Source organism: Grammomys surdaster, unplaced genomic scaffold (genome assembly GCF_004785775.1).
Source record: "Grammomys surdaster isolate TR1022 unplaced genomic scaffold, NIH_TR_1.0 133, whole genome shotgun sequence".
NCBI lineage: Eukaryota > Metazoa > Chordata > Mammalia > Rodentia > Muridae > Grammomys > Grammomys surdaster.
In genome coordinates, this window is record NW_021604591.1 from 3,370,150 (window position 1) to 3,386,076 (window position 15,927).

General features: G+C 45.1%; 1 protein-coding gene across 1 annotated transcript in view; it reads left to right on the plus strand.

Annotated features, from left to right (window-relative positions):
- The first annotated feature begins 3,127 nt into the window (after positions 1–3,127).
- The window catches only part of Actg2 (actin gamma 2, smooth muscle), a 24,157-nt gene continuing 11,357 nt past the window's right edge, over positions 3,128–15,927 (plus strand). The window contains exons 1-3 of the mRNA XM_028762299.1: positions 3,128–3,395; positions 12,423–12,584; positions 13,038–13,166. Of these exons, the coding sequence (XP_028618132.1) occupies positions 12,459–12,584; positions 13,038–13,166 (255 nt within the window). The 5' untranslated portion in view covers positions 3,128–3,395; positions 12,423–12,458. The remainder of the gene's footprint in view (positions 3,396–12,422; positions 12,585–13,037; positions 13,167–15,927) is intronic.

Genomic DNA, 15,927 nt, shown 5'->3' on the forward strand with positions numbered 1-15,927 from the left:
AGAAAGAAAGAAAGAAAGAAAGAAAGAAAGAAAGAAAGAAAGAAAGAAAGAAAGAAAGAAAGAGAGCTTCCAGGTATGACAGAGTTCATACACTAAACCAGTCACAGACATCCAGGTGGCTTAGCTGGAACCTACAGTGCCCATCCAAGTTCCAGCAGAGTTATTTTCCCCTTCCAGAGATGCCATAATTTGTATTGGAAGACAGATCCTGTCTACCAGATGATGCTCGGTTTATGTTACTATACAGATGATTATGACATACCTCATCCACTGTGGGAATGTGACTGTGGTTCACACTTCAACATGTGTATGAGTGTTTGCCTATGTGTGTGTCTGTGAATCACATGAGTACTTGGTGTCTGCAGAGGCTATAAGAGGGTGCTGGATCCCCTGGAACTGGAGTTGTTGGTTATAAGCTGTCATGTTGGTGCTGGGTCCAACCAGGGTCCCCTGCAAGAGCAGTAAGTGCTCTTAATCACTGAGCCATCTCTCCAGCCCATGGTTTATTATGCTTCAAAAAAAATTACTGAATCCATTTGTCTGTGTGCTTGATTTCTCCATCATTTTCCCTCCACATTCAACTAAATTATTCTTTGATTTATATATCCCAGATCTGTCTGAAATCTTCTCTGGAAGTTCTCTAGAGCCTGCCTCTAGAGAAAGGCAGAGACAGACAGACAGACAGACAGACAGACAGACAGACAGCTAGCTCATGGCTGGCCTCTATTCCATATCTATCTATCCATCCATCCATCCATCCATCCATCCATCCATCTATCTCTCTCTCTATCTATCTCTATCTATCATCTATCTATCTATCTATCTATCTATCTATCTATCTATCTATCTATCTCTGCCTTTCTCTGTCTCTACTCCCTCAACTCCCTTCCCTATGCCCTAAATAAAGTGTGCCTGGTTCCTCAGGGGGAAGGGATCCCCTCAACATGGGGCCTGCAGAGGCACTCCCTCACCCCACACCGTACCCTGCCTCCACCAAACAGATCCCTAGCTTCTCTTTTATAGAGCTAGATGATAGATAGATAGATAGATAGATAGATAGATAGATAGATAGATAGATAGATAGATCACAACACAAAGATCTTGAGGCTTCCCCCAGGCCAGGCTCAGAACACTTGAAAAGTAGGAGCATAGTCTGTTTCTAGCTCTTCTGGAGTTTCCACCGCAGGGAATGATGGAGAAACATGTCTCTTCACCTAGCTGATTGGCAGGTATGAAATGTTTCACTTTGGACCTCTGACAGGCATCTCCTCTTAGTACTGAAGTCCAAGTGATAGCTCTGCCAGCATCCACATGGGCAATTCCTAGAAGTGCTGGCTACATAGTTCTTTGACAGAGAAGTCAGTCTAGTCCAAAGCTTTCATCTGCTCATCGCTGACCCTTCCAGGGGAACCCACTGGAAGCCTTTTACTGAAGGAGTCCTAGGTGGACTGGAAGTCCCCTGGAGTTTGGGATGACTAGAAGGCCCAAACACAACCACCTGTCCTGTGCCCATTTGACAAAGCTAGTAGCTAGGCTGGCATCCACATTGTCTTCTCTCTGCTCGGGTGAGCAGAGAGCATACCTGTGTAACTGGGCCTGAGCAGGCACCCAAACTAGAATAAAGTATTATGGCTGTTCTGAATCTCCCAAACTACCCTCTTGAGGCTTTCTTAATCCTTAATTCCCTTCCCACAGGAAAAAGAAAAAGAGAGATGCCCTTTGTTCACACACACTGTTCTCATAAGCTCAAGAACCTCTCTGCATCTGTCTCCACAGCCTGATGGAGAGCAGGAAGCTATACCTGGGACAGAAGGGAGTTCTAAGTGTGTTTGTGGAGGTGCAGGTAACCTGAGACAGGGGAGGAGTTCTGTTCAGGGTTATTTCCCAGAGCCTCTTATTTACAGTTGGGGGAAACATAGTGACAATTTTCCATCTGCCGTTGTGTTCCATAAGTAAGATTTGATCCTGTTTTTAAACCTTCTGTAGCCTTTCTTGTTTCTCTCCTCCCTTGTTCTCTCCATTACTGAAAAGGTCATTAAAGCCCTCTAGATATGAAGGAGGGTGTGCTGATACTGATATTCATGCCTGCCTGTAATCCCCGCGCTCAGAAGACCAGCTGAGGCCACAAGGTAAGGCCTTGTCTTACTTTGATACTTATTGGTGTGCTCATGTGTAAGTTCATATTTCTTTAATTAAAATATAATTACATCATTATATTCCTCCTTCCTTTTCTTCTCTCCAATCCTTACCTTGTACCCTTCTGACGAAGGGTATAAATTTTTAAAAATTATCTCTACCTTTATAACTGCTTCTTACCTTAAAATTGTTATGTGTAGGTTGGTCCAGAATTCATGGAACTGTGCCCAGGTACTTGAGGCTAGAGAGACACTTCTAGACTGCCTGGCTTTCTTGAAGGACAGAGGGGAAAGGAAAGACTCTGAGGGATGGAATCGGGGAAGTGGCAGTTTGAGGGATAGGGAGGCAGGTTTTGGACAGCTGAGCTTGAAGAGCCCATACTCACTTGCATACGGCTCTCCAATCTGCAATTGAACACTTTGGTCTGGATCAAGTGTGAAGGATGAAGTTGGGACCATCTGCCACAGAGGACACTTTGGGACATGGAACAGCTGCCCAGGGAGACAGTGAATTACACAAAAAAAGCCAGAAGCACAGGACTCGGGAAACAATGCTCATGGGCCTTGCTTAGTGTGCTCAGTCTTAAGGCAGGACCCTCCCTCTGCATTTCCCAGCACTGGGGGGACTGGCAGAGCAACTCCAGGAAGGAGACCTGAAGAGTGTGGTAGTCTAGAGGAAGCTGAAGGTGACTGGGACCCCAGAGCATCAGGACAGTTGGGGCACATGGGATTTTTTGCCAAATGCAGACAGAATTTCCCGTCAGCCTTCTGCTGCCCTGCATTTGGTTCTGTGTATACAGCATGCATGTCTCAGGCTGACTGTGAGGCAGCAGGCAGAGGGTCTAAGGAAGGAGGCGGGACAGAGGAGGCCACTGCCATTCTTGGTATGCCTCTCTCTCCCAGAGCACGGCCCTGTCAGGCCTCACTCTGGACAGCTTATAAGGCCTGGTGGATTTTTTTGTTTATGCAAGTATGGCCTAAAAGGAACAAATCCATGGTCCAGAGTCTGTTACCACTGAATCCTTCTGCATACATTTTTCAAATGATAATTCACTTTACCCACCCTCCATCCACGCCCCGCAAGGGTGGTTTATTAAAAAAAAACACCTTATATGGTAATATTGCTACTACACCGTCAGCTGGCCTTTTTAGGGACTCTGTTTAAAGAAGATCCGCCTTGGGGGTTTTATATTGCTCTGGTATTTCTGCCAAAGACACTACGGCCCTCAGTCTCTCGTGGAAGGACTCCTCACACCCTTGGTGAGTACTGCCTTGCTTCTGCACCCTCTTCCTTCTGGGGGCAGCCAGGCCTCCTGAATGCCTGTAGAACTCCAGATTCACTTGGTTTCTATGACACTGGCCCAGGCCACACGTCAAGGCCCTTGGTGGCAGTGGAACCTGGAACACACTGCTGCCTGCTGGGAAAAGGCATTTCTGACCAGAAGGCAGCCTGGGGACAGGGCAGCCTGGGGACAGGGCAGTCTGGGGACCCCCAAGGTATGGCTCCTCTAGTCTACACGTGCCCTGTTCTCCTTGCCATAGGTCAGCATGTCAAGGAGCCTGTTTCAGGGAAAATGCAGAAAAGCAGCTTCCTCTTGGGTATTTGGGCCATAGCAACAGTGGTCCTGGTATCCATGAGCTACCTATATCGGGAATAGGAAGGGACATTCTTCACTTGGCTTTGGTTGGTCTCTCTCTCCTCCAATTTGGGCTTAGCCGAGGTGAATGGAGGACTTTCACAGTTATCAGAAAGCTGTAAGGTCATTGTGGGATGAGGAAAGCCAGACATGAGGGAAGAACAAAAGTCCTGTGACTTTGTGACATTTTAGGGCTACAAGGAAGCTGACTTGTTCTCCTCTGATGAGGTCACTGAGGCCTAGGACAGTTAAGTAACTTTTCTAAAAGATGCACACTTGCAGATCATGGTGGCTCATGCTTGTATTCTGACTATTTGGGAGCCTGGAGCAGGTGAATTGCCCAAAGCTCAAAGCCAGCTTGGGTCACTTAGTGAGTTCCTGAACAACATAGGCCTCAGTGTGAGCCTCTGTCTCAAGCAAAACAAATCAGCTCATACCAACTGTGAAGTAATATGTCAAGACTACCATCCCTGCAACACACATGCATACACATACAATGTGTGCACACGCACAGGTCTCCAACAATTTTGTGAGCTGTATCCAAGTGGGACAGGCTGGGGTCAGGCTGCTCTTGGAGACCAGCAGCCTAGTACCCAGTGTTACCAAGTGACCTCCATTTGCTCACCCAATAGGATGGGAACCCAGAATATCTCCCTAGTGAGGAGTAAATGTGTGTAGTATAGCCCTAGGCCCAATGTGGTTGCGGTCTAGCCTTGCATTCTCAGGCTTAAGTGTCACCATGGAGAGTGTGATGGAGCACACCTGTGTTCCTAGCTCTTGAGAGGTGATGGCTAGAGGACCAGTCCAAGGTCATTTTTGTCTACATAGTAAGTTTAAGGCTAGCCCACACTTTATGAAACACTAAATCAAAATAAAATATGGTTAAAATAGAATCACAATGGTGTATCTAAGTGTAGGAAAGGGTGAAGCCCAGGAGAAGCCCCTCATTTAAGCTGTATGCAGGAAAGAAAGACTTCCTTGGGGAGTCAGGCCTGAACTGAGCCCCAGAGAAAGATGGGGCAGTGAGAGAGTCAACTCCAGTCCGTTTAGATTTCAAGGCCTGGGAACTTTAGAGTGATAGGTAGGTCAGTCCTTTGGCTGTTAGATGCTAATCTAAAGGACAGAGCAGTGGGATAGCATGGAAGGGGTTAAAGAGGACAGCTAGAGTTTATCCTGTGGAGGGACTCCTCTGGAGGCTGAGAGGACTGGCACAGGGCAGACATGTCACCACCGTGTGGGTAGCGTGGAGGAAGGATCGCAAAGGGCTGTGATCAGTTAGGAGAGGGGCGTGAGAGCGTGAGGGGCTGGCTCTGGGTTCTGCTGTGCGTGGGATGCCTCTCTGAGGATAGCTCCAGCCAGAAGCTGAGATGGTCATCCATCCTGGCAGAATGGCTTAGATACCATGGGTTACATACACCTCATAAAGCTGGCTCAGCAGATCTGGAGGTCAGAAGAAGGGTCTAGCCAAGAGCTGAACTGAGACCCTGGTTGGGAGGCTAGATAAGGAGCAGAAGAGTAGGTGTAACCACCTTACATGTGATTACACAATCCTGTATCCCAGCACTGGAGGTAGGATGGGGGCGGGGAGGAAGGAGGATCAAGAGGTAGGGTAATCCTAGCTACGTAATGAGTTCAAGGTCAACCTGGGCTACGTGAGATCCTTCCACAAAAGCACAAAAAAGAAAAACAGAAAGCTAGCCCATCAGTCCATCCATCAATCAATCAATAAGAAATATTTCCAACCAGAAGTTATATTTTTCTTTTGAGACAGGGTCTCACTATGTAACCCTTGCTGGCTGAAACTCCCTATGTTGACCAGGCTGGCCTCAACTCACAGAGATCCACCTTTGCCTCCTAAGTACTAGGATTAAACTAGGCACCACCATGAGCTATGAGCCTGGTAAAGAAGCCCTGAACTTGGAGTGTCGCCTCCCACTGTGACAGTACTTTCCAAGAGATGATCCCTCTCTGCTAGCCTTTCTGGTCATGTGTGTGTCAGGGACCTTTCTATCAATATAGTAAATCACCTGAGATAGATAAGTTAAAAACAAAAGAAGGTTTATTTTAGCTGCCAGTTTTGAAGGTTCTAGTCTGTGATCAAGTTGACGCCATTGCTTTGGCCTGTAAGTCCCGATGGGAATGTAGGTCAGAGCAAAACTGCTCACTTCACAGGCAAGGAAGACAAGAGTGAGGGAAAGCCTCGTTCTACAGCCTCCTTCAGGGAAACACCCTCAGGGACTCAACAACCTTCTACTAAGCCCCACCTTCTAAAGAAGCCACCCTAGGAAGAAAGCTTTAGCTCATGGGTTTTTTGGGTACACCCAACACCCCAACTATAGCAGCGTGTCTCTGTCAGTCAAGGGCAGATTGTCAGGTGCCTATATGAAGCCCTCACTCCAACTAAATACTCAAGTGTCATTTGAAATCCTACCACCCAGAGCCCTCCTTTTCAGGAATGAAATGCTCTGCTAAAATGGAAACGTTTTAGGGAACTGGCACAAATTCGTTTTTCGGTAGCCATTGGTTTCTGAAATAGAGGGGGGAATTCTTCCAGTGGGATAAGCCCCATCCCAAGAGTTAGTGTTGATATCGAAGACTGAGAGACTAATAAAAAGTTTTATACTTATGACACTTGATGAAAGGGATTGGCAGAGTTTTCTGAAGATACTCAGAGAGCATGTTTTTAGGCTCCGGAGACTGAAGGTCTGTCACCACCACCCTCAGCCCACAAAAGGAATCACAGGCCGTGTGAGCATAGACTGGTGTGCCTGAGTCCCAGTAAAGCAATTTGCAGAGGACAGGTAGGATTTCTCTCCTGTGATTTCAGCACTGGAGGCGGAGGCAAGAGGAGCAAGGATTTAAGGTTGTATTCAGCTACAAAGTGACCTCAGGGCCAGCCTGGCTAAGGGATAAATTAAATACTCAAAGACTCAGACCCTGAATCTTACAGAACTTTCACAGGTGAACTATTAGTCTTCTATTTCTTTTCCTTCAACCATTTTAAAAAGAAAATATGCTTCTTTGTATTTTTAACTTTTTATTCTTATTTGCATGTGTGTATGTGTTAGTGTGTGTGTTAGTGTATGTGTATGTGTGTATGTGTTTGTGTGTGTATGTGTGTGTTAGTGTTTGTGTGTGCATGTGTGTTATGCATGTGTGTGCCGGTTTACGTGCATGTGTCCTTGTGGTGGCACATGCGTGCCTGTGGTGGCCATCGATTGGTTGACATTTGGTGTCCTCTATCACTTTCTATTTTATTTTTGAAGCTGGATCTCTCACTGAACCTGGAGCTGACTCCGATAGCTTGACAGACTGGCCACTAAGCTCACTCTGGGTGTTCTCCCATCTCCATCTGCCCAGCACTGGGATTTCAGGGGAGCTGGCAGCAACCCTGGATTTTATGTGGAACAAGGGATCTAAACTAGGGTCCGAGTACGTGCATAGCGTGCGCTTTGCCCACTGAGCCATCTACCAAGCCTAGCTTCAGCCATTCAAAAAATATAAAAAGCATTTTAACTTTCAATTTATAAGAAAGTAGGCCAGAGTTTGCATATCCTGGGTTAAAAATCTGTACAGCTCTTCAATATGTTTAACCCATCTTCTTGTTTTCAAAGTATTTTTTACATTTTTTAAAGATGTATTTGTTTTGTCTTATGTATATAATGCTTTGCCTGCATTTATGTATGTATGCCTGGTGCCCTCAGAGGTCAGAAGTGGGCATAGGATCCTCTGAAACTGGAGTTACAGATGGTGTGAGCCACTGTGTGGGTGACTGGAACTGAACTCAGGTCTTCTGCAAGAACAAGTACTCTTTACCATGGGACCTTCTTTCCATCCCCTAATCCTTTTCCTGTAAGGCAGGTGTTCCCTTTTCTATTTTGTACTGAGAGAAACTGGAAGCCAAGCAGGGAAATGGGGCAGGGCTGTGGGGACAGAGTCCCAGGGACAATAAGGGTCGATAAGGACAGGTGAGACACCAGGGCCAAACCTGTCCCTTTGTAGTGGGAGGGATGTTCTCTCACTTCTGTCCTCCTACTGAGTTGAGGTCCACAGGGAGATCAGTGAGGGAACCAATTATTTACACTCATTCTATCTGGTTCAGGGCTGCCTTTGGGGGTGGGGGAATAAAATTCAAAAGCTGTTTTCTTACTGTGTGAGAATCTCTCAATGAAGTACGGATGAGGTACATGCTGAAATGGCCACAAAAAGTTATACAGCTTTCCATGAATGCAAAGCCATTGTGACCCCTGAAAACCACAGCTACTTTGGCTCTGGATCAGCCATACATGACTAGAAGGGTCAAGAATTCCCATGACAGATACAAGGCAGGGAATGGCCTTCCTCCCTTCTGGGCCTCTAACTCTCTTGTCTGCTTTCAGCACCTACCTCATCTCTGCCTCTGCCACAGAAAAAGGGTTCTGGGGTTGGAGACATTTGATGTTCTTGCAGAGGATCTAGGTTGGGTTCCCAGCGGTTACCTGGTAGCTCACAACCATGTATGTAACTCCAGTTCCAGGGGTTTTGACCTCAGCAGGCACTGTACACATATGATACACATACATACAGGCAAAACACTCATGAACATAAACATAAAGAAATCTGAAAACAATTTTTTAAGTGGTTTATTGCAGGGATGGGTGCTGACCATTTGAAGATGTCCTGTGGTTGCCTTGGTGGCCATATAGCCTAGGAAACAAAGCCCAGGCCCGTGATTCTTTGGGGGACTGAGTTGAGTGGGGTAGGGTTTGGTGGAACCAGGGAGGAGTGAAAGATGACTGAAAAGCCACATGGGAGTCAGCTGGGGATGTAGTTCAGTTGGTAGAGAACTTATCCAAGTATCCACAAAGTCCTGGGGTTCCATCCCCAGGGTTTCACAAACTGAGTATAGCACTGCACACCTCTAATCCAGTACTGGCTGGCAGGGAGATCAGAAGTTCAAGGTAACCCTTGACTACACTGGGAGTTCAAGACCAGGCTTGGGTACATGAGATTTGTCAAAAGAAAGAGAGGGTTGGGAGAGGCACCAAAGAGAAATTAGGCTTGTGACAAAACACCTATAATCCCAGCATTTGGGAAACTAAGACAGGAGGATTGCTGTGAGTGGAAAGAAGCTACCTGTAATAGAGAACTCTGACTCAAAAAACTAAAAGTTTAAAAGGAACAAAAGCCGGAGTCACCTGAAGGATAAATAAACCACATGGAGTGACAGTGCTGAGGGCCCTGGAGGAGACAGCCACAGAGGTGTGGCCCTACCTCCTGGCCTCCTTCTGCCTTTTAAGGCTGAATTTCCCCTCAGGAGGATGCTTACTAGATCAGAGAGGCAGATGACTAGCTTGGGGAGAGAAAACCACGAGCTTGAGTATCCCAGACACAGGTCTGGGAAGAGCACCACTTTGTCAACATTTATTGTGCACCTTCTGTGTACCAGACACCAAATTATATGTTAGAGTAAACTTGGTCCTGCTACAGAAAGAGCTCAGAGGGAGAAGAAACAGAAGCCCCTTTGGCCTGAGCTGCCAAAAGCTCCTGAGAAGGAGACAAAAGGAGAATGCCATACAAGGAGAAGTTATGTCGTTTTCAACGCCATGGCAAAGACAGAACAACACAGGCTCGGGCTCCACACCTGTCCTGGATCAATGTCAGGCCTGTGTGGTCCTCACTTTTTTTCTGGCTAGGAGGTCTCTGACTTAATTCTTTAACTTTTCTGAGGCTTGACTTTCAAGTCAACAGAATGGGATTTAAAACTATATTGTCCCAGGGCTATTTTTGAGGTTTAAGTAGGTAATACTAAAATTGTAAAATTGAGGTAAAGAACCTCAATTTTTAAAAAATTTTATGCTATGTGTACATGTGTTTTGCCTGCGTGTATGTCTCTGTACCATGTACACTCAGTGCCCAACGGTATTAGATCCCCTGGAACTGGAGTTATGGGAGGTTGTAGGTGCAGAGAACTGAACCTGGGTCTTTTGTAAGACCAGCAAGTGCTCTTAACCACTGAGTTATCTCTCCAGCCCCAAAACCTTTTTTAAAATTAAAAATACCTTTTGTCAGATGAGGTGTCTCATGTCTGTAATCTCAGCACTTGGGGAGCAGAGGCAGGAGAATTGCCCTAAGCATGAGCTACATAGAGATATTTTGCCTCAAGAAATATATATATTTCTTCACTTTCTCCTCTGGGTGGTTGGGTGGACTTTTCTAGCAGTTCACAGCCAATTAAGTTGTTCAATAACTTCTTCTCATCATTAAGATGGTTCTCAATTCTGATTGTTTTAAACAAGGCTAAGCTCACAGAATGGCTCCCTGGGTAAAACATTTGCTGCCCAAGTCTGACAGCCTGAGTTCAATCCTCAGAGCCCACATAAAAGTGGAAGGAGAGAACCAGCTCCAGTGTCCTCTGAGCCCCACCTCATGCCAAAGAGCATGCACCCTCACTACTCCCCCTCATTGTGCACGTGTATAATAATGTATTTTCTAATTGTTTAATTTTACTTCATGTGGATGGGTGTTCTGCCTGTCTGCTGTTCATCTCTGATTCCCAGGAGGCCTGAAGAGGGTATCAGTTCCCCTGGAATTAGAGTTAACAGATGATGCGAGCACCCATATGGGTGCTGGGAATCAAACCCAAGTCCTCCGTAAGAGCAGCCAGTGTTCTTAACCTCCAAGCCATCCTTCCAGCCCCCAAATTAAACTGCTCTGATCCTGTCTAAACTTCTTGACTTTCTGAACAAAATCTCAAGACATAGTCTTTCCTTCACTGTCTGGCTTCAGCATAAGGTTGTTTGGGGTCAGTCAGTTGTCTGTAGAACTTCTGTCCTTCCATCCATAATGGGGACAGTAGAGACATTTGGATCCTTTGTGCTCAGTGGTCAGGCAGCCTAGTCTATTTGGAGAACTTCAGGCCAAGAGATTGTATCTCAAAAAACAAAAACCTGCACCTGAGAAATAACACTTGACGTTCGTTGTCTTCTAACCCACACACGTGTACATACATGGGCACGTATCTACACACATACATACACACACACATGCACCCTAGGTGAAGGACGATTTTACTTGATTGGCCAGGGAGGTTGAAAGTCTTTGGTTTTTGGCTAGAGGGAATTTACCTTCTTTCTTTGCCAACTGTCTTCTCATAGTCTTTCTTTTTCTTTGAGGCTGTCTACTTATTGGTTTGTAAGAGTTCTTTCTTCTTATAAGTGCTAATCCTGACTTAGGTATATTGTAAAACTTCTCAACTTGTTTAATAACTGCTAAGTACTCTCACAATTCTCTCAACTGAATGAAAATTTTGTGGCTATTTCATCTTTAAAATCAAGTGTAATAAGCTGGATGTTACAGTGAACGTTTAATCCCAGCATTCAGGAAGTAGAGGCAGGGCAATTTCTGTGAGTTTGAGGCCATCTTGGACTACATAGAGAGTTCCAGACCAATCAAGGCTATGTAGTGAGACCCTGCGAATGGAGAGATGGCTCAGAGGATTTGCTTTTTTTTGCAGAGGACCCAAGTTCAGTTCCCAGAACCCACATGGCAGCTCAGAACCATTCTGAACTCCAGTTCTAGGGGATCCAAAACCCTCCACTGGCCTACACACACACACACACACACACACGGTACACATACTGAGACCCTTTCTCAAAAACTAAAATCAAATAAAAACAAAATATGTTACTTAGTTAACTGTCATAACACAAGCCACAGATGATGAGGGCCTTTAAGGATAGAAACTTGTTTTCTAACAATCCTGAATACTAGGAGATTGAGAGTCAAGAGGTCATCAGGATTGGCTCTTCCTCAGGACCCTCCCCTGGCTTATAGCCACGTCTTTACATAGTCCACACTCCCCAAACATCTGCATTCTAATTTTCCTTTCTTACATAGAGTAGCCATATTGGAGACCAGCCATATTGTGTTTATGATGTCCTTCTAAACCCTTCTGTAAAGACCTATCTCTGAATCCAGTCACATTTAGGGTTATGGAAATACTGATGCACATTCCATATGAATTTAGGGTGACATAATTCAGCGCTTAGCAGCTGAATGGAGGTATAAGACACAACTTCCAGAGACAATGAAGCCAAATGTATGTGTCTCCTAGAACAGAGTCTCAGTTGTAGTGACACTTTTGAGAATTCTGGAAAACTTTTGTTTCTTTAAAAACCACAAAAATATTGTAAGTACTTTCATTTTAATCCCAGGCATAGGGATGTGGGGCTGATTCAGACTGACCACAGCAGCTGACCGTGAATTGCCTTGTGCTCTAGCTGAAGCGTGTTTTTGCCAGCTACAGATAATTTCTGCAATTGTGTGATATTTGGAATTCCAGGAACTTTTCAGAGGGTACATAATGCTAGAGTGCCCAGAGGTGGGGGGAGAGGGTTGGTGGTCGTTTAGGGAGGTTGATGGTTTGTTAGTATCCCTGGTCAAAGAAGAAACAAAAGGAAAGAAATTTGATTCAAGGTTCTCTTTCCCCTCTATCCTTGTTTCTTTCCTATCTAGTGTTAGTGAGTGACGTGAAGGGGGATAAAGTGTGGGAAAAAGAAGAGTCCACAAAATAGCAAAGACCAGATACACCCAGTTGCTCAAACCCCATAGCCACAAAGACTATCGCCCATCTTAGTTGACAACTGTTCTTTTCTCTTCCAACCCAAAGGTGCTCCAGCCCCCAGCTCACTCCACCTCTCCCACCATGTGTGAAGAAGAGACCACTGCCCTTGTGTGTGACAATGGCTCTGGCCTGTGCAAGGCAGGCTTTGCTGGAGATGATGCCCCCAGGGCTGTCTTTCCTTCCATTGTGGGCCGCCCTCGACATCAGGTGTGTTGTCTCTGGATCCAAGACTGTGAGCCACTAGGAGTGAGCAGTATAGGACCTGCACTGGAAGAACTATACTGAGCTCTGTCTCTGTCTCTGTCTCTGTCTCTGTCTCTGTCTCTCTCTCTCTCTCTCTCTCTGTCTCTCTGTCTCTCTCTCTCTCTTTCTGTCTCTCTCTCTCTCTCCCCTCTCTCTCTCCTCTCTACAGAGAGTATAAAATAAGAGAGTAAATATATCTACAGGCTTTGTTCTCCCTCAGAAAACCACATAGCCTTCTGTAAGAGAAAAGGATCAGCCCATGAGGAACTTCCACATCCTCTTCCTGTCTCCACTTACCGTCATTTCCTGCTTCGTTTCCTCATCTCTTTCCTTCTTTTGGGACATTCCAGTGACTAAATCTCTATGTGTGGACCCCTCAGACAATTCACTTGCCTCTCCTTTTCTTTCTCGTCACAGGGTGTGATGGTGGGAATGGGCCAGAAAGACAGCTATGTGGGGGACGAGGCTCAGAGCAAGCGTGGGATCCTAACTCTCAAATACCCCATTGAACACGGCATCATCACCAACTGGGATGACATGGAGAAGGTATCTGAAGCTTCCAGCATGTTTATTTTAATAGTGATATCCTATCCCACTCCTCTGTGTGCCGGTCGGCCTTCCTCCTTCCCTTCCCATTCCCTGTATCATTTCCTGCCTGGGCCCTCAACCTCTCTCCCTGAACCATGGCAATGGCTTCACATAGGTTCCCTTGTCCTTTGCCCTGTTTATCCACATAATTCTGTCTGTTCCTAACTCTTTGTAGCAGCCTCTGGGGATCTGGTCATAACTAATTTCCAGCCTCTGCCTCTCCTGCATCACTCCATGTGGTCGGGCCTTGGCCCTTGCTTAAAATGTTAAACATCTCAGCTGGGGCTAAGAGATGTTAAAGACACTTGTTGCTCTTGTAGAGGACTCAGGTTTGGTTCCTATACCTATATTAGGCAGCGCGAAACTATCCGTAACTCCAGCTGTCTCCTGTTTGCCCTACCATGAGATCAGGTGAGGGAATTGCTGATACAGTGTTCTGATTCTCCAATGAAATACTAAGTAATATGCTAGGAGTTCTGGAAGTTTTTCATTTGTGTTGTTAGTTTGGTGGCTTTTGTTTGTTTTTGTTTTGACTTGTTTTTATCAGACAATGCAGGAGGCGGGACAATTGATGACATCACTAGTGGACTGTCAGCAGAACCTTTCTAGTGTTCTTCTTATCTGTAATCTACTGACAGCTCCTCTGTATCTTCAGGGGTAAGCTGGTCTATATTGTGACAGCTCTCTCACCACAGAGAAGCAGGCAAAGAAAAGTGTGCACAAACCACACCCTCGGCCTTAGTGTCTTCATTTTCGAGCTGGAAAGTTTAAAACAAGCAACTTTCTTTTGGGGTGCAGGGGTTCATGCCTATAGTCCCAGAGCTTGGGAGGCTGCGGCAGGAGGATTGGCACTTTGCTGTGAATTCAAAGCCAGCCTGGGTCACAAAATGAGACCCCCATCTCAGATCAAAGAACCTCAGTTTCCACTAAAGCGCTTTAAAGATGGAATTAGACATTGATTCAGTGTGATCCTAACACGTAGGTCAGAGCCTTGGAAATGACACTCATTACTTATACTCATTCCCCAATCCTAAATTTGGAAACATAAGAAACAAAATATTTTCTCACAAGAAGGACAGTGTGTATATAGTGCATCTAAAAGAAAAGCTGAGTGGGAATTGGATGGCTTGTTCTGAGGCAGTCACTTAATTATCTGCACATGCAGAGCTTTACCTCACGCCACTTCTCCAAACATGTATCAACTGAATCTAAAAGTTAAATATAAAAATTCAAAGATACAGATACAGTGAGGTAGGTGTAAACATTTAATCCAGCTGCTGAGAGTCATTAAAGAAGAAAAAAATAACAGATTTAACTTCCAAAAAATATCATAACTTCTAGTGTATGTGCCCAAAAAATAAACTCTGAAAGTCAAACAACATATCACAAAAATATTACAAGAGATGTATTGAAAAGACTGATAAACAGGTAATGTAGATTTATCATTAAAAATACACAGTGCTGGAGCTGGAGAGATGGCTCAGCAGGTAAGAGCACAGGCTGCTCTCGAAAAGGGCCTGAGTTTGGTCCAGCATCCATGCCAGGTGCCCACAGCCACCTATAACTCCAGCACCAGGGAATCCAATGCCATCTTCTGGCCTCTGGAGACACCTACACTTGTGTGCATGACACGCAGATACACAGATACACAGACACACACACACACACACACACACACACACACTTTTTAAAAATCCACCTCTTAAGAAAAGGAAATCACTCTCTTCAAAAAAAAAATCCACACTTCAAAATAAAATAAAACAACCAAGTGTAAGTGGTGCATGCCTTTAGTTCCAGCACTAGGGAGGTAGAGACAGGCAGATGTCTAAGAGTTTGAGGCCAACCTAGTCTACATAGCAAGTTCCAGGCAAGCCAGGGCTACATAGAAAGACCCTATTCCCAAATTAATTAATTAATTAATACATTAATTAATACAAAATATGGTAGTAATAATAGTGAATATGAAGTGAATAAGTGATAAAAAAAATTACAAATAACATAAAGACAAGAGACGCAAAGGAAAAATTTCAAAATGTTACCTAGTGACAGACAGGGTATAAGATTTTCCAAATATTTTGACTTGACAACATTTCTAACTTTTGAAGTACAGTGCTTTGAAAAAAATAAAATGAAGTGTGATGCTTGGACCAACTCTTAATACTTGGCAGGTCTTGGGTAGAGCTAAGCCAGCTATACCTACATTCACAGTCCCAGGTGAAGCTGAGGTAGGCTCACTTCACTCCACTGAGGCCAGAGGACTGTCATTCCCTGTGTCTCAGAGGCCCTTGAAACCTCTGGGGACCTTCTTTGCTTTCCAGTCCCTCCCAGTCTCCCAGATAATGATCGCTTCCGCCTCTCCCTTTGATTTAGCTGCATCTTTGCATTTTTGTCTTTTAGACTTTCTCCCCTCCAGACTTTGAAACTAAGAAGTAAACACTAAGTCCAATCTATAAACAGCCCCTATTGTCATAGTTACTAACAGCCCAGCAAAGCCCATAAACGTAGTGGTCTGATTTAGCCCTGTTGCTAAAGAAGCCAAAACCCCAAGTTCCCTGACACTTTGCCAAACACCTCCGAAGTAAAAACCCTTGTGTAGTCAACTTGGAACACTGAAGAAGGACCTATGTGGACCTATGTGGGTAAGGAAACTTTCTCTAAGGCAGGGGGGATAGGTTTACACACACACACACACACACACAGAGAGAGAGAGAGAGAGAGA